This window comes from Rousettus aegyptiacus, unplaced genomic scaffold (assembly GCF_014176215.1).
Source record: "Rousettus aegyptiacus isolate mRouAeg1 unplaced genomic scaffold, mRouAeg1.p scaffold_m13_p_14, whole genome shotgun sequence".
Classification (NCBI taxonomy): Eukaryota; Metazoa; Chordata; class Mammalia; order Chiroptera; family Pteropodidae; genus Rousettus; species Rousettus aegyptiacus.
In genome coordinates, this window is record NW_023416289.1 from 10,553,784 (window position 1) to 10,581,725 (window position 27,942).

At 38.7% G+C, this 27,942-nt stretch overlaps 1 protein-coding gene across 9 annotated transcripts in view; it reads right to left on the minus strand.

Annotated features, from left to right (window-relative positions):
* Positions 1-27,942, minus strand: part of PKD1L3 (polycystin 1 like 3, transient receptor potential channel interacting) — a 72,242-nt gene that overhangs the window by 25,315 nt on the left and 18,985 nt on the right. For all 9 annotated transcript variants that reach the window (XM_036231412.1, XM_036231409.1, XM_036231411.1 and 6 more), the window contains 19 exons: positions 27,101-27,150; positions 25,282-25,530; positions 23,183-23,314; positions 21,150-21,326; positions 19,843-19,961; positions 19,613-19,739; positions 18,833-18,961; positions 18,250-18,481; positions 16,535-16,728; positions 14,542-14,772; positions 13,501-13,602; positions 13,041-13,219; positions 9,740-9,886; positions 6,907-7,103; positions 6,389-6,588; positions 5,757-5,937; positions 4,942-5,134; positions 4,608-4,842; positions 1,154-1,253 (listed from right to left, as the gene is read on the minus strand). In XM_036231412.1, the coding sequence (XP_036087305.1) occupies positions 1,154-1,253; positions 4,608-4,842; positions 4,942-5,134; positions 5,757-5,937; positions 6,389-6,588; positions 6,907-7,103; positions 9,740-9,886; positions 13,041-13,219; positions 13,501-13,602; positions 14,542-14,772; positions 16,535-16,728; positions 18,250-18,481; positions 18,833-18,961; positions 19,613-19,739; positions 19,843-19,961; positions 21,150-21,326; positions 23,183-23,314; positions 25,282-25,530; positions 27,101-27,150 (3,174 nt within the window). The remainder of the gene's footprint in view (positions 1-1,153; positions 1,254-4,607; positions 4,843-4,941; positions 5,135-5,756; positions 5,938-6,388; positions 6,589-6,906; positions 7,104-9,739; positions 9,887-13,040; positions 13,220-13,500; positions 13,603-14,541; positions 14,773-16,534; positions 16,729-18,249; positions 18,482-18,832; positions 18,962-19,612; positions 19,740-19,842; positions 19,962-21,149; positions 21,327-23,182; positions 23,315-25,281; positions 25,531-27,100; positions 27,151-27,942) is intronic.

Genomic DNA, 27,942 nt, shown 5'->3' on the forward strand with positions numbered 1-27,942 from the left:
TGGTTCTTCAGGACCATTTCACCTAAAATCACCCACTCTTTCCCCTGAAGACATCTCAGTGGGTTAGTGACTAATCAGCCTATGCCAAGATATAACTGGCATTGTGCCTCCGGTGTTTTGAGAATTTTGGGTATGCTGGTCTTCAGGGATGAAAGAGAAGAGGGGAGGGAGAGAAGGGGGAGGGGAAAGAGGAAATGAATTAGAATATGACATAAAATTTGGCAGCATGCATGTGCCAAGTGCTGGGGGATCACTGAAGAATGAGATCTCCCTGTGGGGGTCAGAGGAGCTATCACGGAGGAAGTGACATTTGATATTTATTTTGAAGTGTTATAGTCAGAACTCTCGAGATGGACAAGAGAAAATCAGTCATTTTAGGCAGAGGGAACAGCAATTCGAGAGCATGGAGAAATGAAAGGAGGACTATAAACACCATTTGTTAGTTTTTTTTTAATTTCATGAGGAATGGGGTGCCTACCCCTTAGCAACGCGTCCACCGCTCAGCTTAAGAAATCCCGTGACTGCCGACGTGGCCTGTTGTGCACCTCTGTGGTGGAGCCATGTCCCTTCAGAGGGGCCATCCTCTCCTGAATCTGAGTTTATCAATTCCATGCATTAAAAAAAAAAATCCTCTAAGCAAGACATATACACTGTTTTGCACGACTAAAATATCGTGTTAATTTTTCCGCCCACCATTGTGTTTGTGAGGTTCTCCCATGTGATGATACGAGTAGCTCTAGTCAGTTACAGCGTAGACTCCCTCAGGCACGGTGACTGAATGTGAGGAATAAGAGGAATTTAGGATTACTCTGACATCTTCGGAGAATGGTGATGAATACAGTAAGGTAGTAGATTTGTAGGGCAGACAAATACTTCTGTGTGGGACGTGTCTGAGATACCTGCAGGCATTCAGATGCAGAGGGTGAGCAGCTGGAAATGGCATGCGGGGCTCAGGAGTGAGGAAGCGAGATCTGGAGCAGAGGTGAGGCTGGAGCGCTGAGGGAGAGGGTGATGGAGGCTCGGGAGGAATGCCTTGGACAGAGGAGGCGGAGCAAACAGCTGAGTAGAGAAAATTCTCCCAATGGACAAATCTGTCTGACATAACCTGCTCTTCACAAAATTAGGTATTAGTGCTTAAAACTACCTGAATTACCTGACAGTGCCAAGATCCTCCTCATTTGTTGTTCCTTCTCTCTGGCAAGCCATGGCATCCGGTTCAGAATCAGTGAGAAAAACAATGTGAGGAACATCACCTAGACGGGAAAACCACAGGAGAAACTAACAAGTAGGTATCATGGGATTGAAGAAGGTGATATCATTTAAAGGTCAAAGTATTATTAATACATGTCACTTATTTGGCCATTTTTATGGAAAACTGAGAGTAACTTCATTATTTTTGCATAGTCGTGGGGTACTGGAAAAGGTCCCAAGTGTCTAAATAATAGTAATATTTGTATTTTTGCCTTAATCTGCTTGGCTAGAATAGTTAAACTATTAAATGATTTGTGATGATTTGTATAAGTTGTTCGACAGCAACCTGTCTTTGGAAGACCTTTGTTGAGCTAAACTGGAGAAGCTACACTTTTAACAATTCTAAGGATTAAATCTCAGTTTTGCTAAAGAACTCATGGAATCTTAGAATTGAGTACGATCTTAAATATTGCCCACTCCTTAAATTTCCATGTTGGGGAAGGAAAGTGCTCCAGTCTCCTCAAGGGAATAAAGGACAAGGGTGATATTCTAACCACCCCTTTCCCCACCTTGTCTTGCTGGGAAGAATCTGTGCAGGTGATTCCTTTCCTCCCGCTCCGGCTGGCCTGCCTGCAGGTGGGTCCATTCTGCTCGGGCTGGGCTTTCCAGGGCAGGACAAGGGAGCCAGGCCTAAAGTCTAGAGGAAGATTTGAGGTCCTTCTGCTTCTACTTTTGCAGTTAATGCATTTCAGGTGGCAATTCTGGGTATGTCTGCTTTGCAGACTTAAAGTTGTCCTCTAACTGGACCGGCCCAAGGACTAGACTTGGGGGAAAGTAGTAGAAAGTACATCTGGCCATGGGTCCAACCGAATTCTCACTGAAGAGCTAGCAGCAGTTTGTACATTACACAGCCACTCAGTTAACATGCCATGGTAACTGAGGTTTGAACTGTGTTGCTGGGAAACTTTTTAACTAAACCATGCCAACTGAAATACATGCACACCGAAACTACAAAGCCAGGACTGCCCGTATTCAAGCACATCTCACTTAAAAATCAGGACACTCTTATATCATCACGTGCAAGGAAATTCTCAGTTTCCTAGTATAACAGCCTATCCAAGTTAAAAATGTCTCATTTATTCCAAAGATATAGAACAGTCCTCCCCCATTAATATTTTTTATGATCTTGACTTTTCAAAGCAACTAAATTTGTTACTCAGAATGATACTACTCAACCAGCAGCATCAGCATTACGTTGGCACTTATCAGGAATGCGGAATCTTGGGCTCTGGCCCAGAACTGCTGGCCTCCATTTCAGTGTGTCTTTTAAAATTAATTATGCCTGGAACTAGCTGAAGCCTTTCAGTGGATAAATTCAGTATTTCTTTGCAATAGTGGAATTTTTTCAATTGTTTAATTACTACTTCCATTAATTGCATGCTAGTTACCCTGGATCTAAGTGTCTATTTCTTTATGATTTCAATATTTGCATATTTTATATTTTGTATTATTTTAGTTTATTTGATCTTCCCGGTCATTAACTTGAGTCTCAATAGTAACACCTCCTTCGACTCAACTTCTAAACTTTAGGATTTGTAAATCACACTTTTCATTTCCTAAAAGCCTTTGTCTGATATCTAGTGAGTCTTTAATGTCATAGATAGGTTCTTAGAAACTGACTTCAAGCAAGATGACTTAACAAAATCAATTTTACAGAGCCTAATTGATAGAAACAAGAGGTAAGTTCCTACGACATATTATTTCTGGTCACAAAAAAAACCACCAAACTTCTAACTAAAGATGCAAATTATTTCCAAAATTAAACACAAATAAATGTGAGCTCTACATAAAGAAAGATTAAAAAAAAACAAGTAAGATATTCCAGTTCAGGGACTCGGGTGGTCAGAGCCTTTCCCGGCAGCTCAGGGAGCAAGGGGGGACCCCACCCTGGACAAAACGCCCTTCCATTGCTGGGCCACTCCAGCCCAGGCCCGCACTCACTCAGGCTGGGACAATGTAGACGCCAATTTGCCACATCTCTGGGATGTGGGAGGAAACCGAGAGTCTGGAGAAAACCCACTTGGACATGCAAACTCCACACAGTGCCCGGGAATCGATTTCTCTTCTCGCTGATGTTGTAACAAAGTGATGTTGAACAAAACAACATCATTCAAGGACCTGCTATAACTGAGCCTCCATAAGAGCTCTTCTTAGCTTTTGGTTTGTCTCCTGCAGTATTTTTTTAGAATTAAGATCTACCTGCTCCTTGTACTCAGTTGCTCTTCTGTGATCACTGCGTCTCAGATCGGGCTGTACATTGGGATCACCTGGGCAGCTTTTAAACATGTTGGGCCTTAGAGCCCGCCTCCAGAAGTTACAATTTAACTTGTTTGGAGGGAGGCCTGGGCATCAAGAGTTTTAAAAGCTCCCAGGTGTGCTGTGGGCCCATCTTCTAAGCTTCTTAAAGCAGAGGCAATCCTGTCACCAAAACCCAGAATATTGCAAACTCTATGGGAAAAACAACTTGGTTTCTTCAATAAACATAATGTGGGAAAAAAATTTAAAAACCCAGCAAGAATAGAAAGATAGAAAAGGAGGGAGAAACCGTAGATTAAATATTAAAAATACCTGAGATGTAGCAACTAATTATAACACACAAGCCTTATTTGGATCTTGATTTGAACAAAACTGCGAAATAAACATTCATTAGACAACTGAAAAAATCTGAACATTGAATTTTTTAAAAATTGTGGCAAAATATACATAACAAAAAATTTACCACCTTAATCTTTTTAAAGTGTATAGTTTAATAGCGTTAAATATATTCACATTGTTGTAAGGCTATTAAGAAATTATTGCTAATTTGTGTGATAATGGTTTTACATTTATGTTTTAAAAAGAAGAGTCCTTGTCCTTTATAAACATAAAGACAAATATTTACATATAAAACATGAAGTCTGGTCTTTCTTTTCTTCTTTTCAAAACAGGTCGAAATAAGATTGGCCATGAATTGGCCATTGCTGAAGGTAGGTAGTACAACTTTAGGATTCACTAAACTACTCCCTGCTTCTGCATGTGTCTGACGTTTTCCTTAATTAAAAGTTTAAAAAGTTTTTTATGTCGCTTTTATTCCAAAGTAGTTTGTCCACTGATTTTTACTCATCCCTCTTAACTCCCCAAACCTTTTCTGCTATATTTTAACTAGTCTATCAATTCTTGTTCATTTTTTCAGTGACCACTTCACACATAGTCCTAACAAATTTTTCTCTTTTTGTCTTTTTTGGGGGGCTTTTTGGGTCATGCTGTCAGAGCCACTGGGCACCTTGGAATGGACACCCAGAGACCTCAGTTTCCCGACCTCCCTGAGACTACAACGGTTCTTCCCATGCCGGTAACCCGAGCTGTTTCTCACGTACCTTTACTGGCTGGATGATGAAGACATTTTGAAGCACTGATAAGATCATTGAAATAACCCAGCTGGTGGCTTGGTCTTTGTTCAGTTGCAGACTATAAAGTACTGTGAAAAAGGCTGCAGCCAGGCTAGTGACACCCAGAAGGAGCCAGCAGATGTAAGTCAACCACATGGGCAGGCCATCAGAGGTGGACTTCTTCCCTTCTTCTGGGCTCAGGATGGGGAAACTGGTTGCCTCTCTTAAGAGCAGAAGCCAAAGTAATACTCTCATAAGCAACAGCTGAGAGACGTGTAGGATTTTTTACAGGTGATAAAGAAAGCCAGGTGTGGTGCATTACCTGGACGGCCCTTGCTCAGTGGGAAGAGTACATGTTTCCAAGAGGGTCTGGAGTTTTTGCAGTTGGCTGGCTGCATCTAGGAAGTCATAAGACAGGCCAACCTGGGTGGGCCCCAGGGTGCTAAAGTGAGATTGCAGCCTCTGCAGAACTCTGAGCAGGTAATAGCAGACATGATGGTGGTTTTCAGGAACCGCTGAAAATATATTCCACGTTCACACTTATTAGTAAGTGGAAGAATTCAATAAATAGTAATAACTGGCAGAGATTAGCAATTCATTTATTGATGATGAGGTTAAATTTCCCTGTCAGTGAAGGTTGAACCCAACATTTACAATATTATTGTCTTCTCTGAGCATGCTGGTAAACTTTGTAAAATTCTATGCTTTGGTCTAGAGACTTTTAAAACCTGATTGAGCTTTTTCACCAGAACTGCAGTACATGTGATTGATCTATACTAGGTAAGTGCCTAAGAGGCCCAAATATATTTGAGAATCTATAAATCTTATAATCTCACCAATCCATAGAAGAAAAGAATGACAAGTTTCAACAGTCTCCAACAAAGCAGATGACATGGTAGGGTCTAATACAGAGAACATTTTTTGAGTTTTTCCTTAATCTTTTACACTCTATCACCAGATACATTGTCTTAAAAACCACTAGACAGATCAAAGTGTCAGCTCTATATCGGATACTTAAAGAAATTAAAACAAGCAGAAGGTTGTACTGTGCCTTTTGGTTATGCTGACGGGTGAGAATAACTAAGGAGACGTACAAAGCAAAGAAAATATTAGTCACTAAAACCTACTGAACATTACCGTTTGCCCAACAGGAGCCTGCCTGCTGACGATAGCCCTGATGTTCTACGTGAGAACAGACGAGGCTGGATAGAAGTTTCACAAGCTGGTTAATGTTATAAGAACCCCATGAAGACTGTTCACACTCTGAGAGTAGGTACGTGTTTCTCCTGAGCAGAAATCCCACAGTTTCCTTCAATTCCTGAATGAAGAACCAAGATGAGAAGAGTCAGTCTATTTTACATTAATGCAGGACTGGAAGCAATAACAGATAGTAATAGCGCTGTTTCTTTACTCAGAGGAGCATATGCTTAGTGTAAAAAACCTCAAATTTTCATTTTCTCTCTACTTTTTAAAAAAGAAGTCACCTCTTTATAGTTTTGAAAACTAGTCTTATGAGAGAATGTAGGGGCAGTTTGATTAAGCATCAAAAGTTAACACAACTCTAGAGTATACATTGTGCACTCGCATTCAGTCCTCAGAATACCTCATAATTAAAAGATAGATCGCAACTCAGAAGACAGGAATTAGGGAAAAGCCACTCGGGTTAATAGGACTGGGAAGGCTTCTAGGAGGTCCTTTCCACTGGTCTTTTCCACCACACAGGGAAAGGGAGCAGGCAATTTACCTGTAAACTTCCACGCCAGGCTTACCTCAACTACCTCTGTGAGAGAGAGAGGCTCAAAAGCAGCATCTGAGGGGCAGGAGGCCAGGATGGCAGGAAAGAGAGGCAGTGGTTCCTGCGGCTGAATCAGCGGGAAGAGCCGCCCAATGACAAGGTTGATAGGGAAAAGGATGACAGCAGTTTGGACGCTGACAAGCAGCTCGGACCAGGTCACAGCAAACGGACCCACTGAAAGAAAAGAATTGCATCGACCTTCCTCCTCATCAACCAAAATAATCTGAAAGTCACCTTTCTCCCAGGTTTTATCACTTTGTTAGCAATTTAACTATGATAATGAAGGGTATAAAATTATCACGTCGGTAAAGACCCTGAAGTGTTCTGAAGACTGCTTCACTTGTTGGTGAGTGAGAACAATGAGACCATTTGGTGGAGTATTCTAACGTTAGGGCAGCAGAGGAATCACGGGAATGCCGTGATTCTGCCTCTAACTCTCAAAGTAAGGAGAGTGGACTCCCTCCCGCGAACACCATCTCGGCTCGTCCGTACCCTGCTCATCTCTCTTGGCAGTAGTGCTGCTCATCTTCCAGAACATCACATTGATGACCATGTTGCAGAGCAGAAGGGTCACGCAGCAAGTGAGCCGCTGCACTCTGGTAAACTGGTTCCAGGGCTGTCGAGTCGCAATCGAGAGCCACAGATTATCCTGGGTGAACTTTTCTACAATCATGGAGGAGAACAGGTGCCTAAAGAGATACATTAGAACAGGAAAGACCTGAGATTTCATTCTGAAAGTGCCCTAGACAGAGATGTGGTTTGCCTAACAACGAGCTACATAGCAACAGCTCTGCCACTATTCAATGCCTATGTGAAGAAGCTTTCAGATGACAGATATGATTCTTTTGTTATTTTAGGGTAAAAAGTTTTTAAAGATAAGGTTAATTTATGTTGTATGAAATTTTAAAATTAAAAGCTGTTGTTTTAGCTTTATGAGTTTTGATAAATCTTTTTATACTCAAAAGTCCATATTAGGCTTCCACCAAGATAGTTTGGTAAATTCACATTTTGAGTACTTTCTTTATTCCAAATATGGAGGAACTATAGATAAGATATAAAAAGAATAGAAAATGTTTGCTGGGCTTAAAAACAAAATAAACATCTCTGAGGAAGAGAAATGAAATGAGAAAACAAGAGGAGAAGCAGCTACAGGATTACTGGGCGCGCCAGGTTTGGAAGAAGGCAGGACACAGGGAGGAGTCTGATTCTCGCAGGGTTATTGGAAATAAGTGTTTCATAGGCTGGGGGAAAGAGAGTAAAGCTGACCTCACTGCTTGAAGCCAAGGTCGAGGCTGGAGCTTATGAAAAGATAATACAGAATGAAAGACTGCTATCGACCTCCAAATTTACAGATAGGGAGGTGGGCAAAAGAGGACAGCCCCATGACCAGGGACTGAGCCAAGAGATCCATTGACTCATTAGCCCTTCATTAATTTCATGGAGAATAGGAGCTCCAAAATGCTATAATATAATAAGGCCTAGTTCTAGAGGTGTGAAGGATTGTATGAAACAGCAGTGAAACTACTAGTCAGGAGCGAAGGAAAGGAGCAGGGGGTGGGGGGAAGGGGGGGGAGAGAGAGAAGGGAAGAGAAATAGGTATTGAGAATTAACAATAAAATCACTCAAAATGATTTTACGACCCCAAATTCCTGATCATATGAAGAAATCTAATGCTGAGAAAGGCAGCCAACACAATCAATAATTCAGTCTGGAAGAAATTAATTTTATGGGACATTCAACAGACTTAAATATATGTATTTCAGGTTGCTCAAAGATACAAGTAAAGGAATAATATTCACATAAGAATTTAAAAATTATGAAAAAACAGAAATAAAATAAATGAGAAATCTTGAAACCAAACCAAAAATAATTAGGATATATTTAACATGGTGGAAGAGAAAATTAATGAACTATAATCAGTACTAAAGAATTGACTCAGAATACACCAGAGAGACAAAAAGAAAAAGTAGTTTAAAAACACAGAGGATAGTCTGAGAGGCTCCAACAGAGTAAAGGAAAGTCAGATGACCAATATTTTCAGAAGTGACATCCGAGAACATTTTCAGAATTGAGGATGTAATTCTGCATATTAAAAGTACAGTCTATCTTATGTGTACTTTACTACAATAAAGGTTTTTTTCAAGCACTTTCTAAGTACCAAACAGGATGAAAAAAAGTAAATCCACAATAAAAAGAATTACGGTAAAATCTGGAACATCAAATATAAAGATCAAATATTTAAAAGAGAAAGGCGGTATACTTTAAAAGAATAACACGAGACCGACAGAAGACTAACACAGCAACAGAGGCAGCACTGGAAGGCAATTCCCCACGAACGTTTCACATCTGGGCATTAACAAAAACTTGTCCCTGGACCTTTTAAGGTGTCTTGGTATAAGCAGACAGCTCTGGGAAGACAGTGACTAGTTTGGGAGGAAATTTACTTACATTTCCAGATTGTAAAGATAGAATCTAGATGTGTGCCCACTCAGGAAGTACCTCAGAAGGCCCTAAGCTCTCAGCAAGCACCTATGAAGGTTAAGGCAAGGCTGTAAAGTGCCTGGCTGAGCATCAAAGGCATGCCACGAGATGCACACAAAACCTCTGATCAGAGACTTAGAGACTTACTGGTTCTAGGCATTTAATTCTCTGTCTCATCATTAGCTGACCACTAAACTAACTGAGCAAAAATTTCAGATGCCAAACATGATGAAGAATGTAGACTTTACAGAATTAGTTCATAAAACTCACTGAATGACAACAACAAACAGTAAGAACAACAAATCTGGGGGGAGAGGAAGGAAATATGATTTCTAGAGTTGCCATAATCCGTTATTTAAAATGTCCAGTTTTCAACAAAAGGTCACAAGACATGCAAAGAAACAATAAAGTGTGGTATGCACATGCCTCCCCCGACCCCCACCCAGAAGTCGACAGATTGTCCCTGAGGAAGCTAAGACACTGGATTCCAAAGACAAAGACTTCAAATGGGCTATTTAAAATGTGTTCCAAGAACTAAAATAACCATGTCTAAAGAACTAAAGTAAATGAGAATAATATCTTGCCAAATAGAAAATATCAATAAAGATATATATATTTTAAAAGAATTGAGTAGAAAGTCTGCAGTTGAAAAATATAATAAATGAAGTGAAATATCTGCTAGAGAGGCTCAACAACAGATTTGAGCAGGCAAAAGAAAAAATCAGCAAACTTGAAGATAGGTAAATTAAAATGATCCGGTCTGAAGAACAGAAAGGAACAAAGAATGAAGAAAAATGAACAGAGCCTCAGAGACCTATACAACACCATCATTTCCCAACAATACCTAAAGGAAAAGAGTTCTTGCTTTGAGACTGGTATGAAGACCCGGTCACGCTCGCAGTCTCCAAGGTCCATGGCCAGCCAACAGTCGCACAGGAAATGCCATTTCCTTTTACCTGCCATGTCACTGACAATTACCTCATTTACATACCTATAATAAAATGATGATAATCATGTTAGGAAGGTGGGCACAAATCAGTTGCTGTAATAACAAGTAGTCTTATGAAAACAACCTAAATGTTCACCAATGGATGAATGGATAAATAATAAGCTATGTATATACAAAGGAATATTATTCAGGCATAAAACAGAATGAAATCTTGCCATTTGCAACAACATGGATGAACCCTGAAGGCATTTGGTTAAGTGGAATAAGTCAGACAGAGAAAGACAAATACCATGTGATCTCCCTTATATGTGGAATCTAAAAAAAATTAAAAAGAAAAATAAGCTCACAGGGTAAGGTGTGGGGCAAATGGGTGAAGGGAGTCAAAAGGCACAAACTTCTATTTATAAAATAAATAAGTCATGAGGGTATAATGTACAGTATGGTGACTATAGTTAGTATTACTGTGTTGCATATTTGAAAGTTGCTAAGAAAGTAGATCTTAAAATTTCTCAGCAGCAGAAAAGAAATCTGTACTACATATAGTGACGGATGTTCACTAGACTTACTATGGTGATCATTCACAATATATGAAACACTGTGTTGTACATCTGAAACTAATACAATGTATGTCAATGATGCCTCAATAACAATAAATAATTTTAAAAAGTATTCTTGCACTGTTGGTAAGTGTCCAAGTAAATGGATTGCTTCATTGCGAGGCAAGAACTAAGGAAAGAAATGAGAGCTGATTCCATTTTTCTTTTCCAAACCACTAAGGGAGTTCACGTGCACACCAGAACGCAGACTTCTATGACCTATGTGTCCAGTGTGCATATATATTCTTTAAATTTCCTTGTTCCACATGTGACAGCCCCGCCACCTCTAAAACTATCCCATATATCTTTAGCTCTCTTCTCCAGGGTCTGAGGGGGATATATTTGGGGGGTTAAGGATGTTAATATAAATTAACATTTACATTAATGACTTATTCTCCTATTTGGGTCTGTAGCTTTGTTTTGACCTCACAGAGCCATAAGCTCTGAGATTTCATCCTCTTTCCAACCACGTGTGTCTAATTTCTCCACTAACTTCAACCATCAACAAATTTGCCCTCTGGAATACCTAATTATTCAACCTATCTGACTTCATCTTGCAATTAGTTAATGTCTTCCTTTGGTAATGATGCTATTTTCCCAGGAGTCTATTCTGATGTCATGAAACCACTTAAATCTCTCTGGTCAAAATCTTTGTTTGATTTTAGTTCAAAGTTATTTTCTCTGTGAGGAATACAGACTCTTTTAAAGCTAAAATATTTCTGAGGTCTCTTTTATTGAGGCAGTTTATAAAATTACAGGTAAGTTGCATTTGATTTAAACTTAGCTAGTACGGCTTGTAGTTAAAGCTTTCATTTAAGAATAGAGTATAAAAAAGAAGAAAATATTCATTTTCTGATTGATGAAAAACTAGTCATGGGCTTTTTGGGTTTCCAGTGTAACTTTTATTTTTTAAATTATTTCATATGTGAGAAAAAAGAATCTAATGTGAGTGTATAAATGCAATGTTAAAATTTTTTGACAATACTTAAAAATACACTGAAGAAAAATTTTTAAAAACTTGGTACAATTTACATATGATAAAAGGCATCCGTTTAAAATGTAGAGTTGGGTGCGTTGTGACAAATGTGTACACTTGTGTCACACCCCCATAATCCAGTCTCCCTCCTTCAGGCTCACCTCTGGCCCCAGGCGACCACTCACTGCTGTCTCTATGGATTAGGCTGCCTTTTTTTAGAATTTCACATATATGGAATCATACAGTACAAATTCTTCTGTGTCTGGCTTCTTTCACTAGGCATAATATTTTTTGGAATTCATCCACATTGTGTATATCAGCAGATTGTTCTTTTCGACAGTGAGTAATAGTCCACTGAATGAATATACTAATATTAGTTTATTCATTCACCTGATGGACATTTGTGTTGTTTGCAGTTTTTGGCTACTAAAGGTGCTATGAACATAGGTGTAAGTCTTGAATGGATATATTTTTTCATTTATCTTGGGTAAATATCTAGGAGCAGAGTGTCTGGGTCATATGGTAAATGTATGTTTAACTTTACAAGAAACTGACTCACCGTTCTCCAACATGGCTGCTTTACGCCCCTCCAGTGAGGTGTGAGAGCTCTATGTGCTCCCCGTCCTCACCCAAACTTGGTTTTGTCAGGCTTTTTAATTTTAGTCATTCTGGTAGGTGTTTAGTGCTATCTTACTGTGGTTTTAATTTGTATTTCCTAATAACTAATAAAGTTGAGCATCTTTTCAAGTGCTTATTATACATCATTCACCTTCATAAATAAAACTGTACTCGTAATGTATAAACTGTTTTGTATATACCTGAACAGAATTTTAAAAAAGCAAGCAAATCGTTAAGCTCTACTGGCCTAGCGGGTTGGTGTATCTAGCCTACCAGGGAAAGACTTATCTTCCGAATGGTTTTAGGCAGGCTGCGTACTTGCTTCAGATGGGCAAGACTCAGCAACCGATTCCTTTGAGTACTTGAGCTGTGGACCTTTTACTTCATTCCTTCTTTTTCCCTAACCCCAACGAACCACTAATCTTCATCTTTAATTAATTTTATCATCTGTTTTCTCTACCCACCTCTCCTAATTCTCAGGGTGCTGCTGAAGGAAGATGCATAATCATTTGGAGCTAGGACATGTCAGGATCACGTACTCATCACTGGCCATTTATCTTTCTCACTCCCTAGACACATTCCACATCATGATTCCATTCGCTCCCTTTCCTTAAGCTCTTAATTTTGACCCAAAGCATAGTATTCAGTATGTAGTTGTCTATTAAATTTAGTCTTCAAAGATATTTGTCATATTTAGAGATACCTTTAATTTGTAGTACTTTGGGGCAACATTTCATTGTTGTTATTTGCTGTTCACAATCATGACAACATTGAATGAAAAAAAGTCTATCATTCTAACATCCACAAAAAAATCATATTTTTAATTTTTCACACTGCTTTCCAGAGTTTTTTCTTCATAGACAGCTGTTAAATATAAATCTCATAGTCGTTTGTCACTATTTTGCCCAAAGCATTATTATTTATTGTGATGACACGCGGGACTTGCCCCAGAATGCTAAAGATCCGCAAAGAAGAAACACCCGGCCAGCATGGTACAGGCACTTACCAAGAAGGGCTGACGCCTGAATTGTCATGCCAGAGCCGAAGGCTGTGCAGTTCCCCTAGCGAGGACTGAGTGCTGAGGAGGAAGACGTCCAGTCCCCCGCGTTCGAATACCACCTTTTGGGAGTCACAGAGGTGATGGGGCTCACTCCGTCCCTCTGATCCATAGAGGGTGATCACCACCTAAAATGTGACCAGGAAAGATAAAATACAGCAAGCTCTGACATGATTCTTTGGGCTTATTCCCTAAGGAGAGAAATGAAGACAGAGGAAACTGTACTGAGATGAAGTCTTTGAGATCTTAGACAAGTGTAGAGGGCTCTTCGGATTTACAGTCTGGAGCTAGGAAATATCATTCTCTGATCCCTAGTAAATGCTATAGGACACTGGCATATCACCAAGTCCGTGTATCTCAGGTAGTAGAAGACACAGAGCAGTGAATGGAGAACATTTATTTCAATAACCTTAGCTGTTGTAGAAGCCTTTCTTCGATATCCGGTGGAGACCTGAATAAGGTAGTGAAATTGAGAGCTCGGGTCATTATCAGCCAGGATGGTGACCTTCACCTGCAAGAAAAGCAGAACCAAGAGGATTGGCAGGGCTTCACCTAGTGCAGTGGAGATGCTTCCTCCAGCTAAGCAACAGGAGATACACCACCACAGATCTGGCCACTCTAAGGAAACCACGGGGAGGTGCAGGCAGAAGGTCAACAGACGCACAGACCCAAGTTAAGTGAGGAAAGGGGAAATGAAAACTCAAGTCCAGTGTGTAGCCTCTAAAATGAAACAGTCATAAAATCAATTGATCAGGTCTTGGGCCTCTAAATCTTCTTATCTCCCTCCTGCCCAGGTAGGGTTACCAGATAACAGGACACCCAGTTAAACCTGAATTTCAGATTGGCGATAAATAATTTGTGGGTATACTGATACTAAAAATGCATTCGCTGTTTATTTGAAATTCAAATTTAACTGGGTGTCCTTTAATTTTATTTACTAAAACTGGCAATTCTACATCCAGAGCAACAAAGAAATGGACATGTTGTGTAGAATTTCCAAGTGTAAGAAAACACAATAAGAAAGATATAGAACAGAAATTAAGAACAGGCTGTCATCGAAGATTTTTTTTTGTTTCAAAAAAATATTTTATAGGTTTCTTATATATTTTAGTTACATTATAGTTTGATTTACACATAACTTTCATATTCTATGTACAAAGTGGGATAAACTTGCATTTGGTCATAGTTAAGTTCTCTAGGTGTTTTGGCTTATTCCTAACCTAAATGAATGATAGGGGGGTTCGATCTTGCCTAAAAGAAAAAAAATGGAGATAAAGAGTTATGTTTTGAGATGGCACATATGAAGAGGAATTTAAGAAAAGTCCCACCTGAATTTCTACACTACCTAGAACCACGTGATCTGCCTCTTTTGATGGAAGTATTTTATTTCCATCTTGTTCAACATACTCAAGACATTGTGGCAAAGCTTTTGGAATCAAAATCTTGTCACCTTCTGCATATCTGCTTGATCTTTTCTCCATGCCCACATAAGAATTAGCACATAGAATCCCAAAAGGCTGGCTAGCAATGACACCCCAACAGGGTTGTTGGTCATACGAAGGAACAGCTTGACTGTGTCTTCAACATTCACTGTCCGGGGCACAACGAAGAAGTCGCTGCCGAAGTAGGTCAAGTGGTTACAGAGACACTGAGTCCTCAAAACCGTGCTCTGTGGCCCAACCTGGAATTCGAATCAAGACATCAATGCTAATTGAACAGAGTGCTAAGGAAGAGAGAAACATAAAACATTAACATGGACAATTTAGAGATGGAAAAGACTGAATCATTTATTCACTGATGGTGGTGGTGTAAACTGGCATAACCAATGTCGAGAGCAGGCTGGCAACACCTAGTAAAGCCAAAGAAGCAAAATTCTTTGAATCCTGCAATTCTAGTTCTGAATATATATACCCCAGGGTAACTTTGCACATGTACGCAAGGAGATGTGAAAGAGGATGTTTTTGTCAATAATTGTCTGTAACTATAAAAAATCAGAAACAACCTACACGTCCAATAACTGCAGAACAAACAGACATACAAGTAAATAAATAAGTAGAGGCAAACTGATGGAATACTATGCAGCTGTTAAAATGAATGAATGTCAGCATGGATAAATGCTGAGTGAAAAAAGTTAAAGAAGGATATGTATAGTATGATGCCATTTATACAAAGACCACACAACACTTTTTTATCTACTTTTGTCAGTCTCCTCACTGGAATGTAAGCTCATGAGGACATGGTCTTGTCCATCTGTATCTCTAGTTTCTAGCCTTGGGCCTGGGATGTAGAAGATGCCCAGTAAATATCTGATGGAAGAATGAATATACATACCAAATTCAGGACAGTGGTTACCTTTTGGGGAGAGGGAGGAAATGAGATTGGTGAAGAATACACAGAGGGCTTTGATTATTCCTGAGTGTTTTATTATTTTTAAAAATCTGAACTAAATAGAGCAAAATACTAATTTTATAATAAAGCTTAGTGGTATTTAATGTTTTTTACTTTATTATTCACTATAACTTTCCATATGTTGTAACATATCTTCATAAAAAATTTTCTAAATGTCACTAGGTGAATAAATGGAAGGTACCAATTCCATGTTTGATTTGCAGATGAAAAGTCTAAAACAGTGTCAATATGACCAGCTTCTTTCCACGGCACAAGGTTAAATTCAGACTGCCCAATCTATATTCTGCCCTTGGAGTTTCTGCAGCTGTTCCTTTCGCCAAGTCAAACACTACACAGGGCTTCAAGGAGGCAGGAAACATCTTGATGCCTTTTGCAATCAGTGGGCATTGTTGTGCCAGGAGGACAGCTCTCAAGTCTTGTTGCTCAAAGTGTGGCTGACCTGACCAGCAGCAGTGCCTTCACCTGGGGGCTTGTTAGAAAGGCAGAGTCTCAGGCCCACTCAAATTTCCTGCAACAGAATCTGCATTTTAATGAGCTTCCATTTTCAGGATTTGCTTGAGAAGCACCACTCCGGATCATCCAGAAAACACTGCTTGAGGCCATGAATGGTGCAGGTGCCATTTTAAAGTGGGCAGACACTGGGAACTAGGCAATAATTACAAAAGTGAAAATCTGTCCCCATCTGGCCTGGAATGTACAAGAATCTGTTGGCTTACTTTTAAGTACAGGAAGTTTGTTTCATTTTACCCACAGTATATTAAATACTTTCAGAATTTAACAGCTTCTATGTACTATTTATTTTATCTAGAATTGTCACATTCACCCCAGACTAATGTTTGTGAAAAAAATTACAAGTATAAAGCACAGTCTGCTCCAAAGAGACGCTATTGTCCTGCCCACTACGCACAAATCCTCTTCCTTTTTCCTAAGCGAATTGATTTCCCTTCTGACCATTGTGAAGGGAAATGAGCTAACACACCGTGTTTAATGCCAGGTAAGGTAGAAGAGAGGAGGAAAGTGGCACAGCTTCCTACCCGGCATCCGTGGCTCTTCCATGTGCTATTGTGGCTGTCCCAAAAATAGCACTGAGTGACTGCAGTTATGATGGAGAACAGGGTGGGTGCCTGCTGAGCACTCGCCTTGCTTTTATTCAGCACAGCTGCTATGTAGTAGATGCCAGTCCCATGCTGCAGACTCTCTGGAGTCAGCACCCACGTGTACTCCTCATCTGCGAACAAAGCAGAGTGCTTAGTAGCTTTGCGCATGGGAGAGAATTACCATTAGAACCCTTCTTCTGAAGGGCCTATTATTATTTCTATTATTATTTTATTTTACCAACAAAGTAATAAGTCTAAAATCATATACAATTTTTTTTTTTTTTTAATGACCAGTGATACAATCTAGGGCTCTGGATTACTCTTGTTCCAGTAAAAAAAATCATGTTTTTTTTTGATAAATGAAAATTTCGGTCTAATGAATTAGAATGTATTATGAGTTTTAGATAACTGAAATCATCACATACCAAAACTAGTAGCTAGAAGACCTAGCTGACAATGACAGCCTGGTTGCAGAGAAGGAGCCCTGGACCACACACACGCCAGAGGCTCGATTTCAGGCGCCGCTCTGTGACCAGGTGGGCGTTAGGGGCAAGCCATCCAATCTCTCTAGTTTTCTTATCTTTCAAATAAGGAGTCTAAACTAAAGGATCTCTGAGATTTCTTCCAGCCTCAAATGACATGATATGATTGCCAAGGTCAGCAAGGATAGAGTGAGTGTTCTGACTCAGAACAGAGCCTGTTGGTAATGCAGACAGAACTTCGTAGCTGGCAGCCCAGGAGCGAGAGCCAGAAAAAGCTTGTTCGATAAGGGAAGACTCATAAAGGAAGACGATAACATGCTTTATCCATTCTAATTATTTCTCCCAATTTTTTTTAATGCAAAAGCGTAGTTCTTTAAGGCTTTTCAGTACTACATTTAAAGTTTATATCCAGAAAATATGTTTTTTGGTCAAGTATATATCAGGCACTATTTATATACCTCAAAAATTCTTTATTTATATCTATCTCAGAAATACTTAGCTTTACTACAATGTAGTCATATTGATCTTATACCAAGAATTAGGAAGATATCTCTGGGCTTTATCCATTTAAGATTAGAACTAAAGTTGAAATATAACTGATATATTGTATATATATATTCGCCTATGACATATAAAGTTTGAAATATATATGACCCATTGTCCTGGAACTTCTGCAGGAGTCACAACATTTTACTATGAAAATTTTCAACTATACAGAAAGTCGGGAGAATTTCAGTGAACACCCATATATAATCACTAACTAGATTTTACAATTAACATTTTACTAAATTTGCTTTACCACATATATATCCTTCTATGTGTCCCACTATCCATCTTTTTAAAAAATAATCTTTAACAATCCATCTTTTAAAAAAATAGTCACATATATCAAAACATGTGATAAAATTACATGGAACTGCATACACAGGTATGCTTGTAAAACTGGTGAAGGTCAATGCATTCTAACAATGTCACTTCCCGGTTGTAATACTGTACTATAGTTTGCTAGATGTTATCATTAGGGGAAAATGGGTGAAAGGTATACGAGATCTGTTTTATTCCTTACAATTGCATGTGAATCTACAATTATCTCAAAACAAAAAGTGAACTGAAAACAAACGAAAAAAATTCATCGCAGAGTAAACTGCTGACTTCTGAATGGGGTCCTACCTTTCTGCCAGACCTGATCCTTTGGAAGCGTGATGTTCAGGTGGAAGTAAGTGTGGTTAGGCTGGTACTGGAACCCCAGGTAGAGTGTCATGGAAAGGGGACTTTCAGGTTCTATGCACACTATCAGGGATTTCTCCACGGATGTGATGTTCACTATGACAGTAAAATGGTCCATGCTCACGTTGAGGCTGGTGGGATGGAGTTCCATGCTAGCATTTCTCCAGAGCGTGATCTAGAATGAGAGCCAGTTATCACTCTTCAAGTTTAACGTGGCCCATCCACTGATGTCTTTCAGTCTCCTTTACAGTGAGAAAGGGATGAAACTTCCTAGGTCTTCCTCTTTGAATGTTAGTAGGTAACACAGTGCCAGGAGTTAAGGAAGACTATATAATCTGAGACCCCAAACACCTCCTAATGGTAAGGTAGATCTCTTTGTAGAAGTTCCTAAGTAAAGATGCTAATAACAAAACAATGGCATTACCATAAATCTAAAATGATTTCCTTTAGGATACTGTGTCTTTCTATGCCATTCTTCAGGAATCCCTATTCCCTTCTAGTTTATTCCCTAGTAATCAAGTCATACCTCGATATCTTCCACTAAATCATGGACTTGTAGCAATCTGTGACTGGAGCTCATTAATACACTTCCGATGCTTCCAACGATGGGCTTGTCGTCGAAATCCCGGAAGGGATTGAAAGCTAGTCCTGTGACCTGGGGACAAGAAACTCCAGCTTTGTCAGTGACCGAAATATTTATAAATAACATCCCGAGAGATAATAAATTGCCAGATAGCATAAGTTAAAGTAAATGCTGGGATTAATCCCTTGCTAATATGGCAAATGATATAATATTTCATATTATAACATCATACGAGAAAGAACTAATGATGAGTCATTTACTTGTGAATCTCAGAATTATTATTTTTTTACATCTTTATACCTGGAGGATCCATTTTACTAGGAAGCTAGTATTCTGCAACCAGGATAAGGCAACAATCCTACTTCTGCTTGTACGGTAACTGCTGAAAGAAATACAATATATTGATACGGCTAGGTTGATATATTGAGTCAATAATTATTCAGATATTCCCAGCTTTGTGTAAATAATGATGAGCTGAGATCAATTTGAGTCGTAACACAGAAATGTAGTTACATCCAGAAGTCTGTTTAATATTCCCAGCCTCTATACTGGATCATTTTTAAGAGGCCTCCATTCCTGCTAGTGTAAAATAAAAATTAATGGCACACGCCCTGCTCTCATTTGGTCTGGTCAGCTTACACTTCATGGTGTATTCTCCGCACCCAAATGCCTACAGCCAGCAAATCCCATTTCCACTTTGATCAGAATCAATTTCACACTCACTTGAATGTTAACTCCTAGGTGTTTATTCAAGAGCTCCTCCAAAGCCGAAGCTGACGGGAAGCCTAACCTCAGGGGCGCTGGGTAACCGAGAGTGTATGAGCTCAGAGGCAAAGTTGATATGTGCTGGCTAATAAAAAAAGAAGTTAAATAAAAATCAATTTCTGTATGTTTTTTTTCTAAAGGTCAAAAACCTAAAATGGAACTCCCCTCCTTCCTTCCTCCTCTGTTACCTGCTCAGCATCAGGGTAGCAACAGAAGAGGTCAAAGTCACCGAGGACTCAGAAAACTGATTCTGCTGTGTGAATGCTTCCCCAAGGCCCAGCAAGGACATTTTCAGAATATTTTCTACCTGCATTTACAGGAAAATAACATGTGACTTGTGTAACCTCACTGTACTGTGTTAGTGAAATAATGATTTTGAGAGGATTGGAGGGGGAAAAGGGATCTTGACAATGGTGTAATAAAAAGTGACATTCATAGGAGAGAACCCTTAGAAAGTGTTTACATTCTGGCTAAAGACTCATCATTCTTTGTATTAACGAAGAGGGCCAACCAAGGAACTAGGTATTTCTTTGCTCCATGACATAACCTGCCCTAGATCTGGTTATGATAAGAGTTTATATATTAACAAGCTTTACTACAATAAAATCCACACACACAATTCCACCCATTTAGAGAATGCAATTCAATGTTTTTTAGTCTATTCACAGGGTTGTGCAACTATCACCACAGTCTAATTTTAGAATATTTTCATCTCCCCTAAAATAACCCCAGAACCCAGTAGCAGTCACTGTCCTTCTCCTGTCCCCACCTTCCCTAGCCCTGGGCAACCACTCGTCTATGTTCTATGTCTATTTTGCTTCTCTCCTGGATATTTCATATAAATGGAATCACAATATACAGTCTTCTGTGACTGGCTTCTTTCACTTAGCATAATATTGTCAAGGTTCATCCATGTTGTAGCACGTCAGTACTCAATTCTTTTTTGTTGTTGAAAAATATTCCATCGTATGGACATACCGCCTTTATTTACCCATTCATCAGAATGTGGATATTAGGTTGTTTTTACTTTTTGGACATATGTGGGTATATTCCAATGAGTAGAATTGCTAGGTCACATGACAATTCTATTTTTCACATTCTGGGGAACTATCAAACTGCAATACTGATGTATGAGGGTTCCAATTTCTCTGCTTCCTTGTCAACGCTTGTTATTGGCTTTTAGGATGTTTAGCGGTATCTCATAGTGGTTTGATGTATATTTCCCTAATGACTAATAATACTGGACGTCTTTTTTTCATGTGCCTAGCAAATATAATTTACTGATTGCTTTTCACTGGATTACAGCACTAGGTGGACTTGGCTTACTGGCTGGGCAGAGAAGAAGACCTGATCAGGCTTAACAGAGCAGTCTCTTCAGTGGTAGAGACTTAGCTGAATTCTCTTTAGAGTTTAAGGAGAGGCTGTGTCATATCCAGGACAACCAAGATTAAAAAGTCTCTAAAGAGAGCTGGCCGCCGGCATACACTGCGCCTACCTGTTTAATGTCATGTTTGGACCTTGGCCGACTTGCTTCAAGGGCTTCTACTACAGTGCTGGGGGGGTGGAAGAGGCAGACAGTCCCAGGAATTCGGAAGCCCACAGTGCTGCTGTTCTGGAATGGACTCCTTGGGAACTGCTCACTCAGGAAAATAAGAGAGTTGCCAATATCGACCTGGGAATTTTAAAAGGCAAATAACTCTACATCCCTGAACTGCTGACGGCTGTTTAAAATTTATTTTTGTTTTTCTTATGAGGAGTTCAATGTTCCTTACACATTTCAAATACATTCTTGTAAGAAGCAATATCACAACTTGGCAGGGAAGGAAAATAAATTATTACATAATATCTAATGGGGTTATTCTAAGAAATTGACATAACGCTGTTTAAGTGGTAAACAGATTAAATATCTAGTTAACAAAACTAAGCTTAAAGACTTAAAATAAAGATTAAGGAGAAGATTAAACAGAAAACACCAATTCTACTTTCTGTAGGTTGTTCTCATGTAAAACAAGTCAAATAATAAGTCAACCGACAGATATTTACTGAATATTCACTGTAGGTACTACTATTTTTGTTTTAAAATGTTACTTATTTTCAAAGTTACATTTATTAAAAGTTTCTGTAAAATAAAGGATATAAAAAATAAAATACAAAAATAAAAATATAAAAATATAAAAATAAAAAATAAACAAGTTAAAAATAAGACATGGGCACAAAATAGCAACATATGTAACTATAGGTTAACATCAATAATAAATAAATCTCTTATAAACAAATAAGCAAGCAACCCTAAATGGAGGGAAAATGGATGAAGGATACGAAGAGGCAATTCAGAGGAGAAAAAAAAATGGCCAATAAATATATAAAATGAGGTTCAATTGCCTTACCAATCAATAAAATGTTTTTCTATATTTTCTTGTCTTTGCAATTGCCAAAAATGAAAGTGTAGGTAGAAGTTTGGTGGGAATGTAACAGTTCCTTTTAGGAAGGGAGGGTAATTTTGTCATGTATTAAAAATTTAAAAGTCCATCAATTCTACTTCTAGCACTCTAGCCCAAAGAAATATTTGCAAAAGGACGTCCATGGAAATGCCATTTGCAAGGCTAAACAAATGAAAAATATCCAAACGAACATTAAGAGTAACGAGTTCATCTATATGTACTGACATGAAAAGGCATCCATGACAGTGTTAAGTAAAAAAAATCCAGGGGCAGACAAATTCGTATACTTCAACTCCATTTTTGTTAAAACAAAACAAACCAACAACCCTGTGTATATATTTTAAAAAGTTTGAAAGGTTATGCACAGCAAATGAAGACTAAACTAATAACAGTGATTAAATTAGAGAACGAGCCTGGCAGGAGGACAAGGATGGTGAGGGCTTCTGCTTTTTACTTTTTATGCTTCTGTTCTGATTTAAAAAAAAATAACAATTATGTATTATTTCTGTAATTAAAATGTCCAAATAAACCAATATAGATTGCATTTATATACTTATTGCAGAATATGTGAAAATATAGAAAATGGAAAAAAGAAAATTAAAGTTCTCACTAATCCTACCACCTTAATTTAGTTATGTGTAGGAAGTAGAAAGAGGCATAATAATTATGGGGAAGTACCACTGGCAAAAATACGGTGGCAAGAAATGCAAATATCAAATATTTTTGATGTCTGTTTCAAGGCCGTACTACATGGCAAGTTGTGGATCTACTTTTGTCTCTTATGACTTCTCCTAACCAATATGTCAGAAAGGTAGTAGCGTGAAAATGAATAAAATAAAATAAACAGAGCATATCTGAGAATGTCACTACTGACCAACTTTTTTTTTTATAATCTTCAGATTTAAAAGTACAAATATATTTGCTAATATTTGAATTGAGTCTCCACAAAATAGTTTTATAATGCTAAATTCTGTACAGGACACGATCTTCAGATTATATATTTACTACTTTATTGTAATTTTTCTTTTTCTGTTTTTCACTTTCCTCTTTCCCATACCTTGTTCCCTCCCAATCATCCTCTGCTTACCTGAACTGACTCAGAAAATCCTAGGTTAAAGGCTGTCAGTCTCTGGAGGACCTCACAAGCTTTCCGTAGTTTGTTACGCATTTGTGAACCATGAATTGCTTTGCTCAAGTTCCCTGCTTTCTCATCTATGACCTGTTGGGAATGAAGAATTTTGTCAAAATTATTTACATATAATTATTGCATTTCAGTAATTTGATACAGAGTTTTAATGAGAGTCGACCTTTGATGACATTACAAGCTCTATGAATCACAGGCTCTTCATAACAGTTATTTTGTTCGCAAACTTTTCCACAAATAGAATTTATTTTCATTCTTCCATACAGCAGAGAAAATGGATAACAAGGTTATACGATGACTGATCCAAGGACAAAGGAGTCTGGAAATAAGATTTATAAAAGGAAGTTTAAGTCTATGGCCATGACCAAATGTATGGGAAACCTGGGAATCAAAACGACAAAAGCAAACTTCTCTATTCAGAAGTATGAAGTACGTTTATATCCTCAGGTTTCCCATTGCATTTATTGCCCTCAATCCAAGAGATCATGTTCAAGAGGGAAGTACTTGATATACCATATGGCAGGAGGTGGGAGGCAGAAAATTTCTCTAAGAAAACAAATCCAGAACACTGGTCCCAAGGCTTAAGAGGCTACTTCTTTTTGAACTGGAAGGTCAACCCTGAGATAACCTGTTTAGACCAGCTATTCAGTCTTATTTCTAGAGCACAGCCCACTTAGCTTAACTCAATCGTGTATTCAATAAGTCCTTATTAAATGCCTACTGTGTACTGCCAGGCTCAAGAGCTGGAATAGTGAAAAGTCAATTATGATCCCGCCCTCAAGCACCATAGAATTGAATAGGGTTATTCCTAATTCGCAGGGTGTGTAGGAAGTTGGATCCGTTATAGAGAGATCTTAGAATTGAGGACCACCCAATTTTGGTTTTGTACTTTGGGACTGAGGTATAAATAAGAAGAAATGAAGATTTGTGACAAATTGCCACCCAACTGCACATTTGCCAGTGGAAGTCACGTCTTATTTAATGCCATTCTAGCTATAGCCAGGCAGGCAGGTCACTGAAGATACTCTATTTGATATTTTAGAGCAAGATGTGTAACCTGGGCTGAACTTCAGTGGGTCTCACCATTTACTTAGCCTTTTGTTGATGTTTCTTAATCAAGCCTTACAGCTGTCTCCGTAGAAGTTTTGCATATCTTTGGTTAGATTTACTCCTAGGTACTTGCTATTATTTATTTTTTAATCTAATTTTCTGATCGTTGCTGAAATGTAGTAATGCAATTAACTTTAGTCTACTGATCTGGTATTCAGCAACATCGCTAAATTCTCTTAATGTTCCTAATAATTTATCTGTAGACTCTTCCGGATGTTCTACGCTTCAGATTTCTCTCTATTTAAGGCAAACAAACACCCTTTGTTTAAGCTACTGCAGGTCAGTGTTTTCCCCCAGCAGAACACAATGCTAACTGAGACAATAGTGAACAACACCGCGGAAAGCAGATCCAGGGTAAACAGGATTCTTTCCTGCAAGGGAAATGTTAGACTGAGTCTAGGTAGGGCTTGTGTTTAAAAAAAAAAAAAAAAAAGATGGGGAGAAGCAGGACGATTTTCTGCAATAGACGCTGTCAAAGTGGCTTTGTCTTTTTTTTTAACAGTTTGTGAGAAAAAGGAAACAAAGGTGAAAGGAGAATTGAGATGCTGAGTAGTTGTCCAGGGGTCCAGACTGCTGCTGCTGCTGCTGCTGCTACAAAAGTGCGGCAGATGGACAGAGTCCTCCCCCGCCCCCACCTGAAACACTGAATACGACACCATTAAAAAATAATGAGACACTCAATACTGAAACGGGTGGAAAACCCACTGTGGAATATTTTCATGGATTCATTTTGGTTCTGTTTTCCATTGGGATAAATGCTTGTCTGTTGGGAATTCTCAGGGACGGTTCTGCTTCTGCTCAGAGGTAAAGGGTGAACTAGTCTTCTTCCTAGCACCACTATTCTCAAAACATCACCAAAATAGAAAAAAAAAAAAAAAGAAAAGAATAAAAGTGCCTTTTGGTGTCACAAAGGTACCCAGTTCTGTATTTACCTGGGCAGATGCATTCTGAAATGATGTTAGTAGATGAGTGGTGAAGACATTTGGATGCGGGTCCTCTGTGGGGCTTGAAGTTATTTCTGTGAGAGCTTTTTCAGCATGAGTACCAGATGCAGGCCTGGTCAGCCCTGCTGTCACAGGGACAGGCTGGCTGGTCGGTACAGATGTGACTGATATTCCCTGCTGCGTGACTTTGGGCAGTACTGAAGAAAATGGGCTGACAGAATGGCACAGGGTCTTGGACTAAAAGACAAAAATATGTAAAGGAAAAGGCTAAATCCGATTTTATCAAATAATAAAAATTAAGGCAGTGTTTCCAAAACTGCTCTGGAATTTGCATGTTCCATAATATTATTAATAGACATTTCTTTCAAAAACATGCTGTGCTCGATTTTGAGGAAGCAGCATACTATATTACCCTCTTTAAGAGTCACAATTTGCCTCAGTGTATTTATTGTCGATCATTCAATAGGTTATAATTAAACACCTACCATGTGCTTAGTATTCTGGGAACTGGGGATACACCAATGAACGAAATGAGACAAGTTGTTGTTCTCACGGTACGTCCGTTTTAGTGGTGGAGATAAAGAGATGACTTATATCATGTATTCATAAAGTGCCATGAAGAAAAAAAATAAGGGTAAGCAGATTAAGATGAAGAGAACAGGTGTATTTCAGTTAGGGTGGTCAGATGTCAGGAAAGGACATTTTTGTTGAGAACTGAATAAAGGGAGAGAGAAAACTGTGTCATTATATTGGAGAAGGGCACTTGAGAAGTGCAAAGGTCCTGAGGCCACAGCCTGTTGGTTTTGTTTGAGGAAGAATAAGGAGATTAGATGAGCACAAGTGGTAGGAAGGGAGATAAAAAAAAGACCCTGGGGATGGAGTGGGAATGAGGGAGAGGGCTGGAGAGCATGTCATATGTTGGGCAATTAAGAAGAGTGTGATTTTACTTTGAATAAGATGGGGAGGCATGGGGAGATCTGGGGAGCAGTAACATGATCTGACTTCTGATATGAAGGCTCCTCTAACTGCTATGTTGAGAACTGACAAAAAGGGCCAAGGGCAGAATCAGGGAGATCAGGAGGAGACAGATGCCAAGTTCAGATGAGAGACAGGGTGGCAGTGGTGAAAGTGTGAGAATTTAGGTTTGGGGCCTATAAAGGGCTCTGAGAAGTCTTACAGTCAAAAATGTTTGTTCTCTTTCCTTCTAACATTTTAAGCAATGTTGGTTGTTATTCTGCAGAACATCGCCTGGAAATACTGACCTAAGGTATTTTTATTTCATCCGTATTCTCTTTTATACTGCTAAAAGTACTTATTTTGTGCAGTGGATCAAATAAGTGTTAATCTATATGTAGATATCCACTGAAGGGTTTCTATGTAGGACACAAAGGCAAGAAGGCTGAGAAATTTCTTGATGGTGAAATTTTATAGATTACACAGAGTTTCTACCTTTATTTTCCTTTTACTCGGATTTCTTTTTTTTTCCTTTTAAAAAAAATTTAAATTTTTTATTGCATTGCATATATTTTTGTAAGATGCCACAAGTCCTTTTTGGAATGAAGCAGGGAATAAACAAACAAATAACAAATGATGATTATACCGATGAGAAAGCCAAAGATAGGCTTTAAAAACTTTCTTTAATAATGCATCCATTAAGCCTGATTCTTTCCTGCACATAAGTACTTTCCTTTCCTCAGTAGAGCACTCTGTGAGACAGAATACTCCGTGAGAGCACTCTGCGAGGCAGGACCGACCAGGAATGACAAAGAGAATACTGTTCCGAGACGTGTGTTGTGAGGGTACTTACAAGGTTAGCATGAGCAGGTTGGCGACATGTGGCTGAAAGATGAGTGGTTCCTGGAGAAAAAAGAAAGTAGATTAAATTCAAGTAAAAGCCTAGGATAGAAATATTCTTCCTATTTTATTTGTGGATAAAATATTCTTGGCTAAAATGCGAACTGTTTTATACAGGAAGCCAGAGAGATCATTCCCCACTGTTGATGAATCTGTAGACAAGTTAGAATTCTGAAGCTAAAGCAGTACAAATCACTAACATCTAATCCCTTTGCTTACTCTTGAAAGATGCTTAGTATAAAAATAAATATCAAATCAAATCAATCACAGAGTTGCCAGTATATAACATTACTGCAGAAATATTTGTGACATAATTTTACCAAAAGCTCATAATTAATAAATCAGAGAATATGTCTGATAGACTTTCAGAAAATGATCATTTACAACATTTTACCTGATCATTATCATTGCCTTCATTCTCTTTCCACATTTTCCAGTAAGAAAACCACGCTCTAAAGGCAATATGAGTATGTTAACATGCCTATTTGCTGTTAATATTATGCTGACTTCTTATAAGGCATGAGCATTTAGACCACTAAAATGGCTATAGCAAGCCCACTTTTTCCCCACTGTATTTTCTTGTAACATTCCCTCTGTTGTTCACAGGACTAACATGTATATTTAGCAGCAGAATCACTGATGGGAGAGGACAGAGGTCTGAGATGTTCTTCTGATCAGATGCCATGTCTTTCTATCAAGGCAAACAGGTTGGAGGGTAGAAGAAAGAAACTGAATTCTGAGTCAAAAGACCTGGAGTCCAGAACTGGTTTGTTTTTTACCGTAATTATGGAGCCT